Source organism: Heterocephalus glaber, unplaced genomic scaffold (genome assembly GCF_053883595.1).
Source record: "Heterocephalus glaber isolate CG9 unplaced genomic scaffold, H.glaber_assembly_v1.0 deba00000546, whole genome shotgun sequence".
Lineage (NCBI taxonomy): Eukaryota > Metazoa > Chordata > Mammalia > Rodentia > Bathyergidae > Heterocephalus > Heterocephalus glaber.
This window is the reverse complement of record NW_028258147.1, coordinates 24,054,527-24,071,068: the sequence shown is the minus strand read 5'-3', so window position 1 is coordinate 24,071,068 and position 16,542 is coordinate 24,054,527. Positions and strand designations below refer to the sequence as shown.

Genomic DNA, 16,542 nt, shown 5'->3' with positions numbered 1-16,542 from the left:
ACAACTGAACACATGAGTCTCCTGGGGGACATTTTAGATCTACATTTTAATATTTTGTCTTAATTCTAAACCTTAATATTATTAATATGGACTCTCCCAAGCTCATGTCCATCTTTTTATACAAAGTGATTTAGTCCATCTCTAAGAATTGCCAAAATCTCAACAGTTCCAGCATTGCTGAAAAGTTAAGTTCAAAGTCTTTTCTGAGACTCAAGGAAAACTCTTAGTTGTGAGTCCCTGTGAAAATCCAAGAAAGTTAAATACTTCTGACATACAATGGCACAGAATAAACATTCCCATTCTAAAAGGGAAGAAAAGGGGAATAGAAAGGAATTAGGCCAAAGTGAGACCTAGACCAATCAGGGTAAATATTAAATCCTGTGGTTCCATGTCTAGCACCTGGGACAGGTGTAGCAAAATGTGACCTCTAAAGGGCATGGGTGGCCCTGCCCCTTTGGCACTGCCACATGCCCTCTCTCTTGAGTTGGGTTCTGCTCACTGAAAGAGATTTTCCTCAGCACATGTTCCCAATTCCTGGCATCTCTAACTTCCTGAGGTCTCCAAAGTCCCAGGACATGGGCACAATGAAGATAAATTTTCTGCCACATTTTAACTCAGTTGACCTGTACTCCAGCAGCCAATGGAATCCTTGTTCCCAACTGAAGCCTCCTGAACTTGGCCTTTACTGTTGGCATTTCTGTCAGCATTCTGGACTTCTGAGCTCTGACCAGAATCACCCATCAAGCTCTGTTTTCAGCTTTCTAGGGCTTCTCTGGCCTGCATCTCCAAATCTTTCTAAACTTTTTTTTCAAACCAAAGGTTTCTATACCACCTGGTTAGGTACAGGCACAGCAATGACATCACTTTTCTAGTACCAAAATATGTATTAGCTACCGTTCTCTAAAAGGACAGAATTGATAGAAAATACATGTATACTTTTGCAAGGGGATTTAATAGATAGGTATACTGGATGATAGGTGGGAGAATCCATAATGGTTATCTGTACACCAGAGAGCTAGAGTAGAAAAAAGTGAATTGATAAACTTCATTTTCCCATTCTATTGGGTCACTGTTTTAGATGACATTTCCTTAACTATAAATGTTTACAAGAACCTTTTGCATAGGTTCAAAAGCTATATTTCTTTCCATGTTTTTGTGGCCCTGTTCCAACATTCTGCCAGAAAGTAAAATAGAACTTTCATTAGTGGTATTGGTCTCTCTTTCACTTCTTTTTCTTAACACTTTGTAAGATATGCAAATTCTGATTCTTGGTTGTTGTAGGAACTGCTGTCATTATATTCATGGCAATGGGCTGTTCCTATATATGATTATAATTTAAGTAAGATAATTACCAGTGTATTACTACATATGGTTGATTATGAATCTATAATTGCATATAAGTGTTTATGGCTCAGAATCATTGATATCTGAAAACAAATATGATACCTATTCTGAAGGGAATTGTATCAAAGTCCTCTTTAGTTTTTACTGTAGAATAAATGTTGTTTTATTTTTGCAATATATACTTATGTCAGAATCATTCTCACATAGCCTATCTTTTTATACTTCATTACAAAATTTTCCTATGATTTTTACATATAAACAGAATTCATGAGCATACCAAAATTAATTTTTAAGGGTCTTTTATACAAGTGGCAGATTAAAATCCAGTCCATTTTGACTTCTTCTACATCCAGGATGCACTTTTTTCAATTTATTCTTATAAGCTGTTTTCCAAATAGAGAGTAAGATAGTATTGAAGAAAGAACTTGTAACCTTTTGGCAAAGAAAGAGCTAAAAGTGATAAATGTTAAAAAAAAATCCTCTAGCAGACACATATTATAAATGAAGGAACCTTTTATAAAGATAAATTGTGGAAAGGTACAGTTATACATCAGCTGTCAGTGCAGCAGCTGGAGGGTCACTGGGATATGGTTTGACAGGGTTTTTACTCTTCTCACTGTATTTATAAAAGGCTGGGACATGAGCCTACAACCTCCTTTAAAGTTTTTGTTGTCTTTGATTTTGAAATTCTTTTAATTTAAGAAAATAAAGATACTGTTTTCTAGGAGGAATGCATCTTAATGTGTTTATATGGTTGCTGAATGTTGATTTCTACTGTTCCAGACCAAATTATGGGGATTTGGGAAGCCCTTTGAATTGTGATCATATTCTGTTCTTTGCATTTTATTTCAGCTTTGAAGCAAGTAGTATATAATTTTATTATTATTGACATCATAAAATTAATTTAGTTTAAGACTGAACAGTACAGTCAGATTGCGTCTGTGTTCTGGAACAAAGGCTTTTCAGAAATTTGCAATTGCTCTTTTCTTCATTTTCCAGTATTCTGAGCTCCCTAACCTATTCCTGGTGGACTTAACTATGCAATTAAATTAAAATTTAGAGAAAGCTGCAATAGATTTCTTTTAAAGACATTGTATTCATATAGTTTTGCAAATCCCATTGCCCCACCTCTTACTGGAATATTCTCTGCTGTCTCTACTCTTCTTTAATGGACAACATTGTGTCTTTTGAGATGTTGTATTAACATACTTTTAGCAAGGGAAATGAAAATGATATGTATTCACAACAGTGGAGAACTGACAATCTTAAGTTTTGGGTGACCTAGCTGGTCTCTTTACCCTAGTGGCCTGTTTGTTTTTGATCTTCCATTTACCCTTTATCACTCATATCCAGAAAGTTTGCAACTTACTAATTCTTTAGTTGATGTATTCATCTTACAATAATTCATGAATTCATTATTCTTACAATAATTCATGAATTCATTATTCTTACTATGTGTTGAGAGTCAGTCCAGGCAAAGAACAAAACAGATGAAAACCTGGCTCCTTCCATGTGTAGGAGGAGGAGAAATCCCCAACCCCACCACTGAAGACCAAAAGAATATAAAAGAAGGCATTAAAAACTAAAGAAAGGCAGGAAGATAGTGACAACAATGGTCAAAGAAACCTTCTGAGAGGAGGTGGCAGTTGAGCAGAGACCTGAAGGAAGTGATGGAGCAGCCATGTCAACATGGGAGGGAGAGTTCTAGGCAGCAGTGACAGTAAGGACAAGGCTCTGAGGAAAGTGTAGTTTTTTTGTTTTTGTTTTTGATTTGTGGCACGGGGGATCGAACTCAGGACCATGTGCTTATCAGGCAGGTGTGTTGCCACTGAGCTAAATTCTTGGCCGTGGAAAGTGTAGTTTTGACAGAAGATTGGGATCCAGTCTCATCACTTCCATGGAAGCTTCCATTCAATGGTTCTCAGGAGAGGGGTGTTCATGCACAAGAATTAGACTGCATGTAAAGAGAAGACCCTACCTCACCACAGAAACATTGAGTTTTCAGAGGCCATTGTAAGATTTGTTTTGCCTATGACTTAAAAATATATCATGGGGAAATAGAATGTAGAAAGACTTTTTTTAAATTAAAAGTTAAAATTTATTTGATGATCTAAAATTAGTGACCACATTGGTATCAACAGAATTACCAATTAAAAACTACATAGACAAAAACAGTAGAAGTAATCAACACATAGGTATGTGAAAAGAAGAAAACTTGTTCACATTTTCTAATAGTTAAGGAAATTAAAACAATGAGAGGGGTTGATGTTTGGTTTAACCTGGATTGGGACTTTTCCATAACTCAAATGGTGACCAAAAGTCTGGGATTTGCCTTGGTGTTCCCAACAAGAGGATTTTTATAATATTTGAAAACAATAGGAGGGAAAAAAATAAGCCTTTACTTGTTGCATCTATCAAATTCAATCCACTTCTCTCTCTCTCCTTGCTCCCTACCCCCAACATGATTATAAGATTATATAATCAAGGAGAAAATTAATAAAAGATACATATCTGATTGTTAACTGCAGTTACTTTGGCAGAGATGCTATGGAGGAAGATGGAAAAGGAGATAGGAAATTATCTAAAAACAAGAAAATTACTGTAATATCAGAAAATCTAACTGCATTTATGCATTTTATATGCATAGAATGTCTCAGAGTAATCGACACTGACAAGTAATGTAAATGTGTTTGTTCTTTGGAATATATTAGGATTTTAATGAGAAGAATCACTGAAGACACAGAAAAAACAAATGTAGAATGCAAATCAGTCATGTTCATAATTTGTGACTGTAGGACATGAGAGTATAACATGAGAGTTAGAAATTAAGATTGGAAATAAGCTATTTGACCATGAATGTTCAGATACACTGAAAGAAATATCTGGTGATATATTAAAAAAAACCTTTTATCTAGATTCAGTTGTCATGAACAATACATAAAACAAGCAGACTGGGAATCACTATTTTTCATCAAATGTTGGAGGCTAGCTGTATGTTTTGTGTAGTTCACATACTAAGAGATTAAAGGGTTCTCTGCTTAGTTGTATTCTAGCAAACAGCTACAGTGGTATTCTGGTACTTCTTAGTCAGTTCAGGGAGGCAGGATAAATACCAAAGGCAATAAATATAAATACCAAATACTATTTGTGCTAGAAAGAGTAGTAAGTCATGAGAAAATACACAAGGACAAGTTGTAGCTCATATGACAAGAGTACCAAAGGATAAGTAATAGAACAAAATTTTAGTGTCAAAAAACATCAAGTACCAAACAAGATGTGTTTCAAAGCAATCAGGTAGCAAGGCATGACTGTGCTTCAGAAAATGAATTATGAATAATTATGAACCTTTCTGCAGTAAATTGCCTAATTTGTGGATTTCTTCCTGAATTTGTTAACATGTGAACTTCTACCCTGAGTTTTAGGTTTGGCCTTTGTGCAGTGACAAAGCCTTATGACTGCTGAGGCCAGGAGAGTCATTTGTGTCTACAGTGTTGCCCACTCTCTGCTGTGTCCTCCTTTAATTCGCTGGAATCTAAGAGATTCTGTGACCATGGGGATTAATCTGGAGGCCTCAGCTGACTTGACAGTAAAATTTGAATTTCTGAAACTTTTGAAATTGAACTTAAAATAAGTCTCCCAGAAAGAAGCAATATAGTGTTAAAAGGATTTGGATATTCATGGAAAGAAAAATGAATCCATTTAAGAAGTAAATGATGAAAATTAAAACACAGGCACACGTGATTAGAATGAAAATGACTTCCATGTTTATGTTTGTCAGCAATATAGTTATTTACAAATAATCCATATGAAAATGTAAAAAAAGCATATTACATCTTCACATGCCATCTGTCTGAACTGAATAAAGCTTAGTGATGTTATTTGCAAATCTGTACTTAATTGTACGTAGACATTTTGTGCGTTAAAAGAAATGTACATAATTCAAAATAAATTACATTACACAATTTACAAAGTAATATTAAAAAAAATTTATAGACAGCTGCCCTCTTATTTAAACAAAATAAATATTCAGGTAGTTAAATTAACAAAAAACACACATTTATGAGATTATGATTCCCAGAAAGATAGATTGCAAATTTAATAAATTTATATTTTACAATGACAAACACTGATCTCTTCAAATTGCTGATTAAAATGAGCAGGAAATAGTACCAGAAAGGAAATCTAAATGATTACTTTCTAAAAATGAACACAAATAGATCCCTGAAAAAATGGCTAGAAAAAGTATAAATCAATAAATGTTTAACAGTAGGTAATCTAGAAACTATTACGAAAAGGAAAAAATCCTACAAAACACAACGACAGAACTAACAATAATAAAACTTAATTATATTCTAAATATAATAAAGATTTTTGATCACCAGAAACATAACTGTCATGAACTACAACTCTTCATATACTGCCTGGCTTATGTTCCGTTTTGGTAGAAGCACAAAAGACCAACAAAAAACAAAACAAAAACCCTGCAAAATTAACTATTCATTCAGCATTTGCTTAATTCATTTAATAATGTAGACATAATAATTTTTCAGTGTACCTGCTAGGTATAGATTTATCATACCACACTGCAAAACAGTCTTTTCCTAAAAGAAGAACCATTTGGGAGGCCCACACTTGAGTTCCAAATGCTGCGGTCTTGACTGCAGCCAGGGCTGTCTGAAAGCAGGATCAGCTGGGACTGTTGTTACCAAAACAGGCAGATGTGGTTCTCACATCTCAACTAGACCTAGGAACATCATGCTCGGAAAGATTATTTACAAATTTCTAAAAAATTTGTCCTTCTAATACCCTCAACCTTAGAGAGGAAATAGGATGAAAAACATATTTGGATTTGGCAATACTTTTACAAGTAGGGAACCCCAGATCATTTGGTAGACACGATTCATGCAAATCTGTGAAGATCCCAATCATCCTAGGAATGGGCTTTCCTTTCTGTACAGTATTGAAAGGTACAGGCCTCCTTCACCATCTTTCAAAGTGGGAAGTAAACAACAATACAAGATGGATAGATAAAAAGATACTGGGTAGTAATAAATCAAGTGTTCATTTGTTTTGGAGTGCCCTCCACATCTTTCCTTTCTCCTTTAATTATTTCTTTGACCAATGCATTCTGTCTAAATCAAGTTGTTCATACTCTGACACTTTGAGTCCAATAGGAAGGCAATGTAAATATTCTCTATTATTTTTCTTACATAAATTTGAGCACATTTAATGAAAGGTAATTCTGAGGGAAGTAGACAAGAATAGCCATTGCTAAGACAGTAGGGGTAGAGAGAAACCAGGCAGAGAAAATCAGCATTAGAGGACCACAAATAAGATTATTTGGAGGAGGTAAATAAATGTATGAGAGGTGCTATTTGCTCCCTGTAAGAAGAAGTGACTTTCTCTTGAAATGTCCAGTAATTTAACAGATATTTGATTAAATCACAAATATCACACATAAAGGAGGAGTAGGGAAAATACTAAACTCCTCACAGCATGGGCTAGGACATTTGTGTTACATATGGAAAAATACTAATCAATTTATAAACAAGTCTAGAGTAAAGGGCAATGCATTTAAGTGCTATTATCACTCCTTAAGCCTTTTCTTTCTTTTGAATGTCTTAAGCATCTATTTATACAAAAATCATTACTAATTTTTATAGTGCCTAGCAGAGTGGCTTACATGTGATAATTCAATAAATATTTGTTTTGTTATAAGTAATTTGTGCTTTGTTATAAGTAAAGACATGCTTTTATGGAGTCCTTTCTTTTTACACTGCAGCATCTTCAAAAAGGTGTTAAAAAGAATTATGGTTAATGTATTGGATTAAGTATTGATAAATAAGCAAATCAGTCCCTTTCATGAGGGATCAGTTATGCCACTTCTATATAGTTCCAACTGAAACAGTCTAACAAAACCATATAACACAGAGCCCAATATTTTTTCTTTTCTTTTTTATACTAAGCAAACCTTCATACTTACACAATAGTATTTCTAAATCCTTTTGAGCTCCCAGACCATTTTGGTAAGGCAAAATTTAAATAGTCAAGTTACTACTATGTTCTTGTACTGAATTTGTAGAATGAACAATAAGAGTAATGTTTTGATGAAATTCCAGTAAAGTATTTAATGGATGATGGACTCTTGCCAGGAACAAAAACAAGGCCATTCTCATGTTATAAATATGAATATAATAACCTCCCATTCATCCAAACTAGCTAAATAGCTACATTGCCTCCTTCCAATGTTTGTAACATGATAACATCAAGTACTGACTTATCCCCAAAATAAGCCTCCAATAGGTTCCCAGTGTTAAGTTGCATTGACTATAACCTCTCCATGTGAATAGAGTGCTACAAAATGTAACTAATTTATGAATAAAAGCATCTTATATTTTCATAACATTTTATAGTTTTTGATCTCTAAGCTCATTTAATTCTTATAACACAGGTCAGATAAAAGTGATCTGTCTTCCAAATCAACAGCATTTTTAAGATCCTAAGCATAGCTTTAATTGGAATAATATTTTATTCCATTGTACATTTCAAATTATTAGGTGTTGCACACATTTCATAAGACATAATTTTTCAAATAACTGCAATAGATTCTCAGCCATTCTGAACAAATGAAGTTTATTTTATTCAAAGAGATCAACTTGAGAGTTGTCTGGAAGGCCCCTGAATATACACATTGACAATCAAGTTTAGAGTAATAATAATATTTTTTCTTTCTCTTCAATAAAAGAGATGAAATGGATTTTGTTTTTCCATTTTTTTCTTGATTAATTCCTTGGCTTAAAGTAAAATTCTCATGTTTCTGACTACCTGTTCTCTTTGAAATGATTTTCATTGCCTAATATATTGAATATTAGATAAAAGATAAATGTTTACCATATTTATTTCTTACTGAAATAGGTAGAAATATTTTTATTTTAGAGCTACTGACATCCTAAGTGATGTTTTTTAGTCTTTGCAAATATTTTAACTGGCAGCAGGGGGAGTTCAAAATCTACTGTGTACTCTGTGAAGGTAAAACAATTTAAACCTCTTCCACAGCAACACAGCTAAGTTTAAGATAAAATAATTTGTTCCTACTTTTAAAAGACCTGAAAACCTCAAGTTCTTTCCTCCCAAAGATTGTTGTAATAACTGTTGCCTGAAAAATGACATTGCTTTTTAATGACCTTTCAAACTTTCTCTTGAAATGTCCAGCAACTTAACAGAGATTTGATTAAATCACAATGACCATGCCTAAAGGAGGAGTAGAGAAAATACTAAACTGTGACCATCTCTAGGGACTTCCTTGAAAAATATAGCGACTTTCAAAGCAATGGTAAATTTAATGCCTGGATTTTCACTTTTGAAATTAAGCTCTGGTGACAGACAAATGGTAAATAAATGAAAACCAAAGATGATACAGTGGAGATTAGCATTAAAGAACATCGAGAGAGAGGGTCAGCAAACTGGAGGATGTACATGTGGCCTGCTTGCTGCTTTTTTGTAAGTAAAATTTAACTGGAAAGCAGTCATGTTCATTCTTTTTCTTACTGCGCATCATCTGTGCCAACTTTATACATGACAGAGTTGAGAGGTTGCAACACAGACCAAGATGGAAATATTTACTATTTGATTCTAAAGAAAAAATGTTGACCAACCTTGGTGTAGATACATAATGAAGTCCTGGACAAGATACTCATTCTTCCTTTTTCAAATTTTAGTTTTTGAAATCATATATTTAAAAGACTGCTTCAAATTTAACCAATGAGAAAAACAAAAGACTATGAGATTTTGAAATAATGCCTGCAGGACAGACTTTGAATCTAAAACTGAGAAACAAATCAGGGAGAAAGAAGAATCAACACATAATTTTGGCTTCTTTTAGTTATAAAAATCATTGATACGTTATTTTTCCATCTGCTTGAAATTAAAAAGACAACCAGTTCCTTTTTTTCTTTTCTTTTCTTTTTTTAACAAAGATAACAAATATAAAAATCTAGTCATAAACAGCCTTCAAAGAACAATTACAAATCAACTAGAGGGATCCACCTTTTGAGGGTTCATGGGCTGGGGACCTTAACACTTAGGTTACAACCATGTTGCCAGTTTTGCAGTGGCTGTGTTGAGGAGGAAAAGTGCACACAGCAGGTGTCATAGCTGATTCCATCCTGTTGCCATTCAAACTGAACTCCATTCTCTTCAGGGTACAAGAAATTGCAAATGTCTCCAGAACCCTCTTGGCACAGATGTCTTCATACCATATGAAAAGAGGCAGTTTCTATGGCAATACTGGTTAAGTGCCCATCATGCTGCACTAATATAGTGCAAAAATGTGCCTTCAATATAGCAAAAGATGTAGGCAACCAGTTTGAAAATTAGGGAAAGTAGAAATCTATTAACACAAACAAATTAGTTTTCCAGACAATAACTACTATAAAATACCGAAATCGAGGACTCTTTCTTCTAAGATACTAGTACATGTCCAGCATTTGTATATTGTGGAAAGACAAGAATGAAGTCTTATAAAAGAGTCTTTGTCTTTGAAATGCAAGTCAATACATGCTACCCAGAACCACAAAGATGCTGACTTTATTCCATGGGGATTCTGCTCAGCTTGGAGCCGACCTTTTCTTCACTGTTACAGTTGCTTATTATCAAGTACATAATATGACATTATAATGAATACCATTCAGCTGAATATAGATGTTGTTATGTTTGACTATAGTACTGTAGGGATCTTGGTATAAACTCTTCATGCTAGAAAGTTCTGTGGGTTAAACACTGCAAACAGTCTTGCATCAGGCAACCCCATATGGCAAATTTCATCACTATTTTTTTGAGGTGAAAGTGATTTTTCAATTGGAAGATTTCAAGGAAGATGACATAAAACTCCCAAAATGTAGCATGTATTCAACTAAATCTAGAAATCTTAGAGTTGATGGTCTATGCGTTAAATGGTATTATCTTGAAGATTTCCAGTGGCAATGTGATTTTCACTCTTTCATTCATGATGTTCTTTAAAAAAGTTAAAACGAATTATAATCCACAGTTTGGATATTGTTGTTGTGGCCCCTGGTTATCAACTACAAAGTCAGAAAGCCAAATTGGTTGTTGTCAGGAAAAGTTCTATTTTACATGTCTGCGTCTCCATCATAAGCTAAAGTTAAAGGTTTCAGACGGTTGTTTTGCCTTCTTTGGGGTTTCTTTGGCTTTTTGCTGTAAGAGATTCATTAAAATTGAGAGAGATAAAAATCAGTCTTTAGTTGTGAATTTTATTGTTTTAAATGAAAAGGTAAAAAAGTGCAAAACCAATTGATAGATCTAAATTGCTCACATCATCTAAATTTAACTTTAGAATTTGATTTTTCTTCTCTCTTTGAATTTCACAGTTTTGGCTCTGAAAAAGTTTTAAATAAACATTAAGTATCTTACTATCTTATTAAAAGACAATTTATGCAAGTGAAATTCCTCTAGTATTAACAACAAAAATGGTATTACAGTATAATAATTTGTATTTGGCTAGAAACCTTGATAAATTACACAGAATTTCTAAGCAATACATGTTTACGTAGTTGAGTAAGATTGTATGTTATTATAGTAGCATCCTGCAGTAGTAATTTACTATAAAAATGTACAGTTCATCACAGTCCATACAAAACAACATTCTTGGGCATATGTGCAAGAGAGTAAAGTTGGAAAGAAGACCTGGATAATCTGGCTCAGCTCCAGAAAGGAAACAGCTCAGATTTAGTAGTTTTTAGCAATCTAAGACTAATGCTTTATTTATTTAGAACTTCATGTGAATATTGGATAAATGTAGCCTATTTATTTCTCATATTAGTTTGTTGTTTCTATGTTTCAGGCAACTGAAAGTAATTTCTTTGAAATAGAGACATTATATTTCCCCTTAGAATTTAAAATATTTAAACACTCACCAAGCCAGATAAATCACGGAGACAATAAAGATAAGTAATACGAATGCCCCAGCTGCAACACCATAAACCCAGGTCTTTAGTCTTCCATCTAAGAAGAATGGATATTAGCTATTAATTCTCATTACTCTGGAATATATATGACAGTCTTTAACTATGGCCAATGACCAGATGCATATGACCAATGCCTTTGCAAAACTCAAAATAAATTATTTCTTCAGCAAGTTACTGATTAACACAAATTTACTATTACAAGTTAGATGCTGCTTCACTAATGATAAATTAGCAATGAAGATTAAATTGAAAAACAACAAGTAGATGTTGAGTTTATACCTAAACTTATGCTGCTTCTTGCCTGATTTTACTTCACATTTAATATATGTGTAATGCTATTTAAACATATTTAAACCTATTTTGAGAATGGAAAAATTAAAAGATGAAAAATAAATTTAAATAAAGTCCTACAATCCAAAGTTGATGCAGAAGGGTATTTGAAAACTATGTCATTTTAACATTTTTGTTCTACATGAAAGCAAAGTGAATAAACTTAACATATTTATTTTATAATTAATAATCTTTTATTGAATCTACACATATATTGCTCCTTAAGATTGGTTTGATAATATATTACCACTTTAAATAGCATGTACAAAGATTTTTAAATTTTAATTTTAATTTTTCCCCTAGTCTTCCTAATGTATGGAATCAATCAGGACATGAATTATTCTAATTAATACAGTTTTTTGGTCTCATTCTTTTTAAACTTCTCAGTTAAATGTTTTGACTAAATTTCAAACACAAGATGCCTCTTAGTTGCTGTGTTGCCTAACTTAATTTGATGCTAACATTATCAGATATTTTTCTGTTGCCTACATACAATTAAGTATTTGATATCAGTATTAAAATTATGCACAGGGCAAAACTAGTTCCATAGAGAATGGTGATTATTCGATATTTTAAAGTCACCATCAGAAGCAAATTGGTATGGTATAGTTTGTTTGTTTGTTTGTTTTGTTCTGGAGCTGGATCAAGTTAGGGGTTTATTTGCTGGCAATACAATGAATTAATATTTCAAATATTTCTTTTTAATCCTGAAGATGTAAAAAAATTAGCTGAGTATAAAATAAAGAAAAGGTACTCTGCTTTTGGGGTTCTTTGTCCTAAAAATTCTTTAACAAATATTCTTTGGGTTTTTCAAAAAAGAAAGAATGTCTGCCATTTTTCAGAATATGCATCTTTTAAAAATATTAAAATTTTCACTTTGGGTAAACTATACATTAAATTAAAACTAATGGTTTTGATATGCAGAGATCTGCTTGAATTCCTGGTCACAGTCAAGATTGCATATGGCCATTTACTGGTTCACTGGTTACATAGACAAAGCAGCTCTGAAAAATGAATTCCATTTTCAGAAAAATAGAAAAACCTAATAAAAAAGTGGCTTTATCTTAACTTCTGTATAGTCTTTGGAGGAACATTTCATATATTTGACTTCAATTACAGACAGAAAATATGCAGAGTAAGGAATCGTGTTTTAGCAGGACTTCCAGCTTTTGCCTGTTCTGGCTTCCAGTCTACTACTAGAAACATTAGAACTACGTGCTTAATGTGAAAATCTTCTGGTTGGTCTTCAAGTTTGGATCATCCTATGTAGACAAGAAGGCTCAATCCCTGCCCTAATGAATCTGATACTAGTACAGATTTTGAGTTTTGTGAGTAAACCAGCTTTTAGGGTTGACATAAATTGTTCTGATGACCAAATGTTCCTGTCACAGAATTGCAACACTGAATTTCTACTTAAGGTTTAAGCTATTACCTCTCTGTGATCAAATTGAAAATTCTAGAATGTCTTTTCAGTCTTTTTTTTTTTTTTTTGGTCCCAGTTGTGAATAAGAACATACCTTTTTTTACTAATTTATATTTTTGTCATTACATTTCTTTATTCAGTGCTCAATTAAATATACTTACAACTTTAGGACAGGGATTGAAATAAATGATATCAATCCTAAAAACTCAGAAGAAAGTAATTTCATTTCTATGAACTATGGGTGTGGGTACTCTTATACATAATAAGATACAAGAGTAGATGGAGATATTGGAATATGTGAATGTAAATGAAATAATAAACAGCTCTGTGAAAATACTTGCTTATTTAAAAAAATCAGTTGGAGGCATTGGCTAACTGTACAACTAAAGAATTGTGTGTTGGTACTCTCCAGTCATTTCACCTGGCCCAAATGGCTGTAGAAACCAAGTTCTTCCCCGTCCTGCTGGATTAATGGAGGGTTGGGTTGGATGTACTGCCCGACTGGTTTTCACATCTCCCCTCTTGTCTTCCACTGTGGGTATCACCACCACGGGAATAAGTGTGCACTGCTCAAGAGTGCTGTTGGAAGACATGACTTCAGTGTATCCTTCTTCGCAGTGGCATGTTTTTGTCTGCAGGAGAACATGAAGATTTACACCAAGGATGCAAGGTGATCTTTCTAAGTATAGCTGACCCTGCTTAAAAGAGAAAGCTTTAAAGAAGATTTTCTTTTAAAAAAAATTCAGCACATGTAATTTGTTTTAGCTACATTAAAAGAAATACGAACCTATCTTTCGTATTATGCAGTCATTTTAAAGGTAAATGCATTCTGCATTGATGTGCTTTTTTTGTAGGGGGAGGGGAAGGAACTGCATGAGAGGCAACAGGGCGACAATGCAGGCCTCTCATCCATCCTACTGGGTTTACACATACCTCACTACAGTACGAATGGGGTTGACTACACGGAGGGTTACAAGACCTGTCAGCATCAGGCTGGCTCATCACCAGGCAGCCCCCTGCAGAACAGAAAACCATATTTTGACAAATAGCACCTCTTGCTATGATAAAATATGTCATTGTTATAGACTTGTCTTTGAATCTTCAACTCTGTGAATCTCAAGGATTTTTCTGTCTGTAAAATATTTGGTTAACTTTTACCATTTTACTTAACATCCTGAGGTCTTAGCCAGAAATGACAACACAATGCCTGAGACTTAGTAGGTATCAATATGCATTTGTCAGAAGGATTATTTTATAGCTTATATCTTGAAAATATTAGTTATACCCAACCCATTTCTGTTAGTAGTTCCTCAAGCCAAGCCCATCGATTGAAAAGCAGATTTAATTTTCTTTTAAATCAAAATTTTTACTTGATTATTCAATGTAATAGTTTTATGTCCCTTGAAATAACTCTTTAATTTATATGCCTACCACATAAATGTATTTTCATGTATTTCTTTATGAGAAATATCACTATTCCTATTAACTCAGGATATTTTGGTGGTATAGAGAAAAAAACAAATACAGGTATCAAGTTGTTTGCACTATTTTTAACTTTATATTATGAGTATTTATCCCTCTTTCCTTCTTTGTTGTTTTTGATTATAATGCCTTAGGTGTTGTAAGAGATGTTTTAAAATGTGAATAGATATCTTAAGAAACAACATTGGTAACATGGAAGGTACTCACACTTTCAAGCAATACTTGCTCAGTTTAACACAATTTTAGCAAGAAAATTTTTTATTTGATAATGGAATTGATGATCCTCTGGATTTGAACAAAGGTGAAAACCATTAATTCTTGTATTTCAATATTATAAATACGAAATATTCATGGAAAAGTTGTTATGGAAAAGCAGTTGTTGCAAGGCAATTTTATGTTCAGTGGCTTTATAAGTCATCGTCATTAAACACATGAAAAACAGAGAACAATATCTAGAGTTTCTTATAACAACAATTTACAAATTAAAGTAACATCTATTTTGCATAAAGAATCTCATCTCTCTTTAAAGATGGTAGAAGAATGGATATAGAATGTGTAACAAATTATTTACACATTGGCTTTATGGTACTAGACAGTATTAGAAAGAAATAAATACATTGGATATACTATTAAAAATACAATTTCTTCAGGCAAGTCTTTAGAGTCTGACTTTGCATTGGGTGGAGCCCCGCATTTGTGGTGTGAAAGAGCCTTAATATGGACAAAGAAAGGTGACAAATGTTTTTTGCATATATATTTAAAAATGGAAAACTAAAAGGACCCTCAGGGTAAGCTAATTCCCTCAGAACAGTTTTTATTTTTTTGTACCAGGGATCAAACTCAGGACCTTGTGCTTGCAAGGCAGGTGTGGGCAGCACCACTGAACTAAAGCCCCAGCCCTCAGGGTAGTTTTTAAAAGAATGTTAATATTTATTGTCAATTTCTGAGTTGAATGGGTGACTTCTATGATGCCTTCTGATTCAGAAAGCCTGTGCATACCTGTTCAGGGCTCTTCTCACCATAGCCCTCTTAGAGTGGGGCTCAGATTTTTCTCCCCTTAAAAATGCTATGGAGAAAGCAAAGGCTCCTGATATGTGTCTTTCCTTTGTCACATTATGTATACACTAGGAGATACTGTTTTCAAGGGTTTTTTGTATTGCTTTCTCATGCGAAAAATTATGTCTTCACAGGAACAGAATGCGACATCATGTTGCAGCTTTCATTGGGAGGAAATAAATAATCCAGGTAATTTAAAATTAAATACAAAAATTGATGGTTTTTAAAAAGCATATTGATCTCGGATCAAATTATCTTACTGTATATATTAAAGTTAAAATTATAAATGGACATTCCTCAGGGGCATCCAAATGCTTGCTAGTTTTTTCTTTCTGCAGGAGGGTCAGAACAGCATCAAGTCAGGAGGTCCCTGCTCAATCAACTGTCAATACTCGTGCTTTCACTATGCTATGGAGATCCCTGTATGTTAGATCTATAAAAAGAAATTTTGGGATCTATGCATCCGAGGTTGAGGTTCTGGCTCTGACTATCACTTCTTTCTAGGAAACATGCAGAGTGATTCACTACATATCTAGTATTAAGTTTTCTTTCCCCTTTAATGTGTTCTTGGGAGCTCTTGCATTTACTGGAATCACATAAAGATACTTTTAGTAACTGCAGATTAGAGTAGCTCTTTGGAAGTATATTGAGGTCAAAGCAATAAAAAAACCTTGCATTTCTTCTTTGGAAGTATAATTTAGAGTGAAGACACAGTAAATGAGCTTTTCAGATGGTCTGGGATTAAGACTTATCAGTGAGTGTTACCTATTATTTAATAAAAATTCTCAGTCACAGATTTTTTTAATTTAAGCAAGTTATTTGGATTTATACAATCACACATGTTTGGTGATATGTTTGGCTGGCATTTGTATAACCTTTAAGGGATACAGAAGAAATAGAAACATTGACTTTTAAAACATATAG

At 33.5% G+C, this 16,542-nt stretch overlaps 1 protein-coding gene across 1 annotated transcript in view; it reads right to left on the bottom strand.

The window, feature by feature from the left end:
- Positions 1 to 5,085: 5,085 nt before the first annotated feature.
- The window catches only part of Thsd7a (thrombospondin type 1 domain containing 7A), a 423,447-nt gene continuing 411,990 nt past the window's right edge, over positions 5,086 to 16,542 (bottom strand). Inside the window, exons 24-27 of the mRNA XM_087204666.1 lie at positions 14,014 to 14,096; positions 13,502 to 13,712; positions 11,277 to 11,364; positions 5,086 to 10,557 (exon numbers count right to left, since the gene is read on the bottom strand). Coding sequence (XP_087060792.1) covers positions 10,473 to 10,557; positions 11,277 to 11,364; positions 13,502 to 13,712; positions 14,014 to 14,096 — 467 coding nt within the window. The 3' untranslated portion in view covers positions 5,086 to 10,472. The remainder of the gene's footprint in view (positions 10,558 to 11,276; positions 11,365 to 13,501; positions 13,713 to 14,013; positions 14,097 to 16,542) is intronic.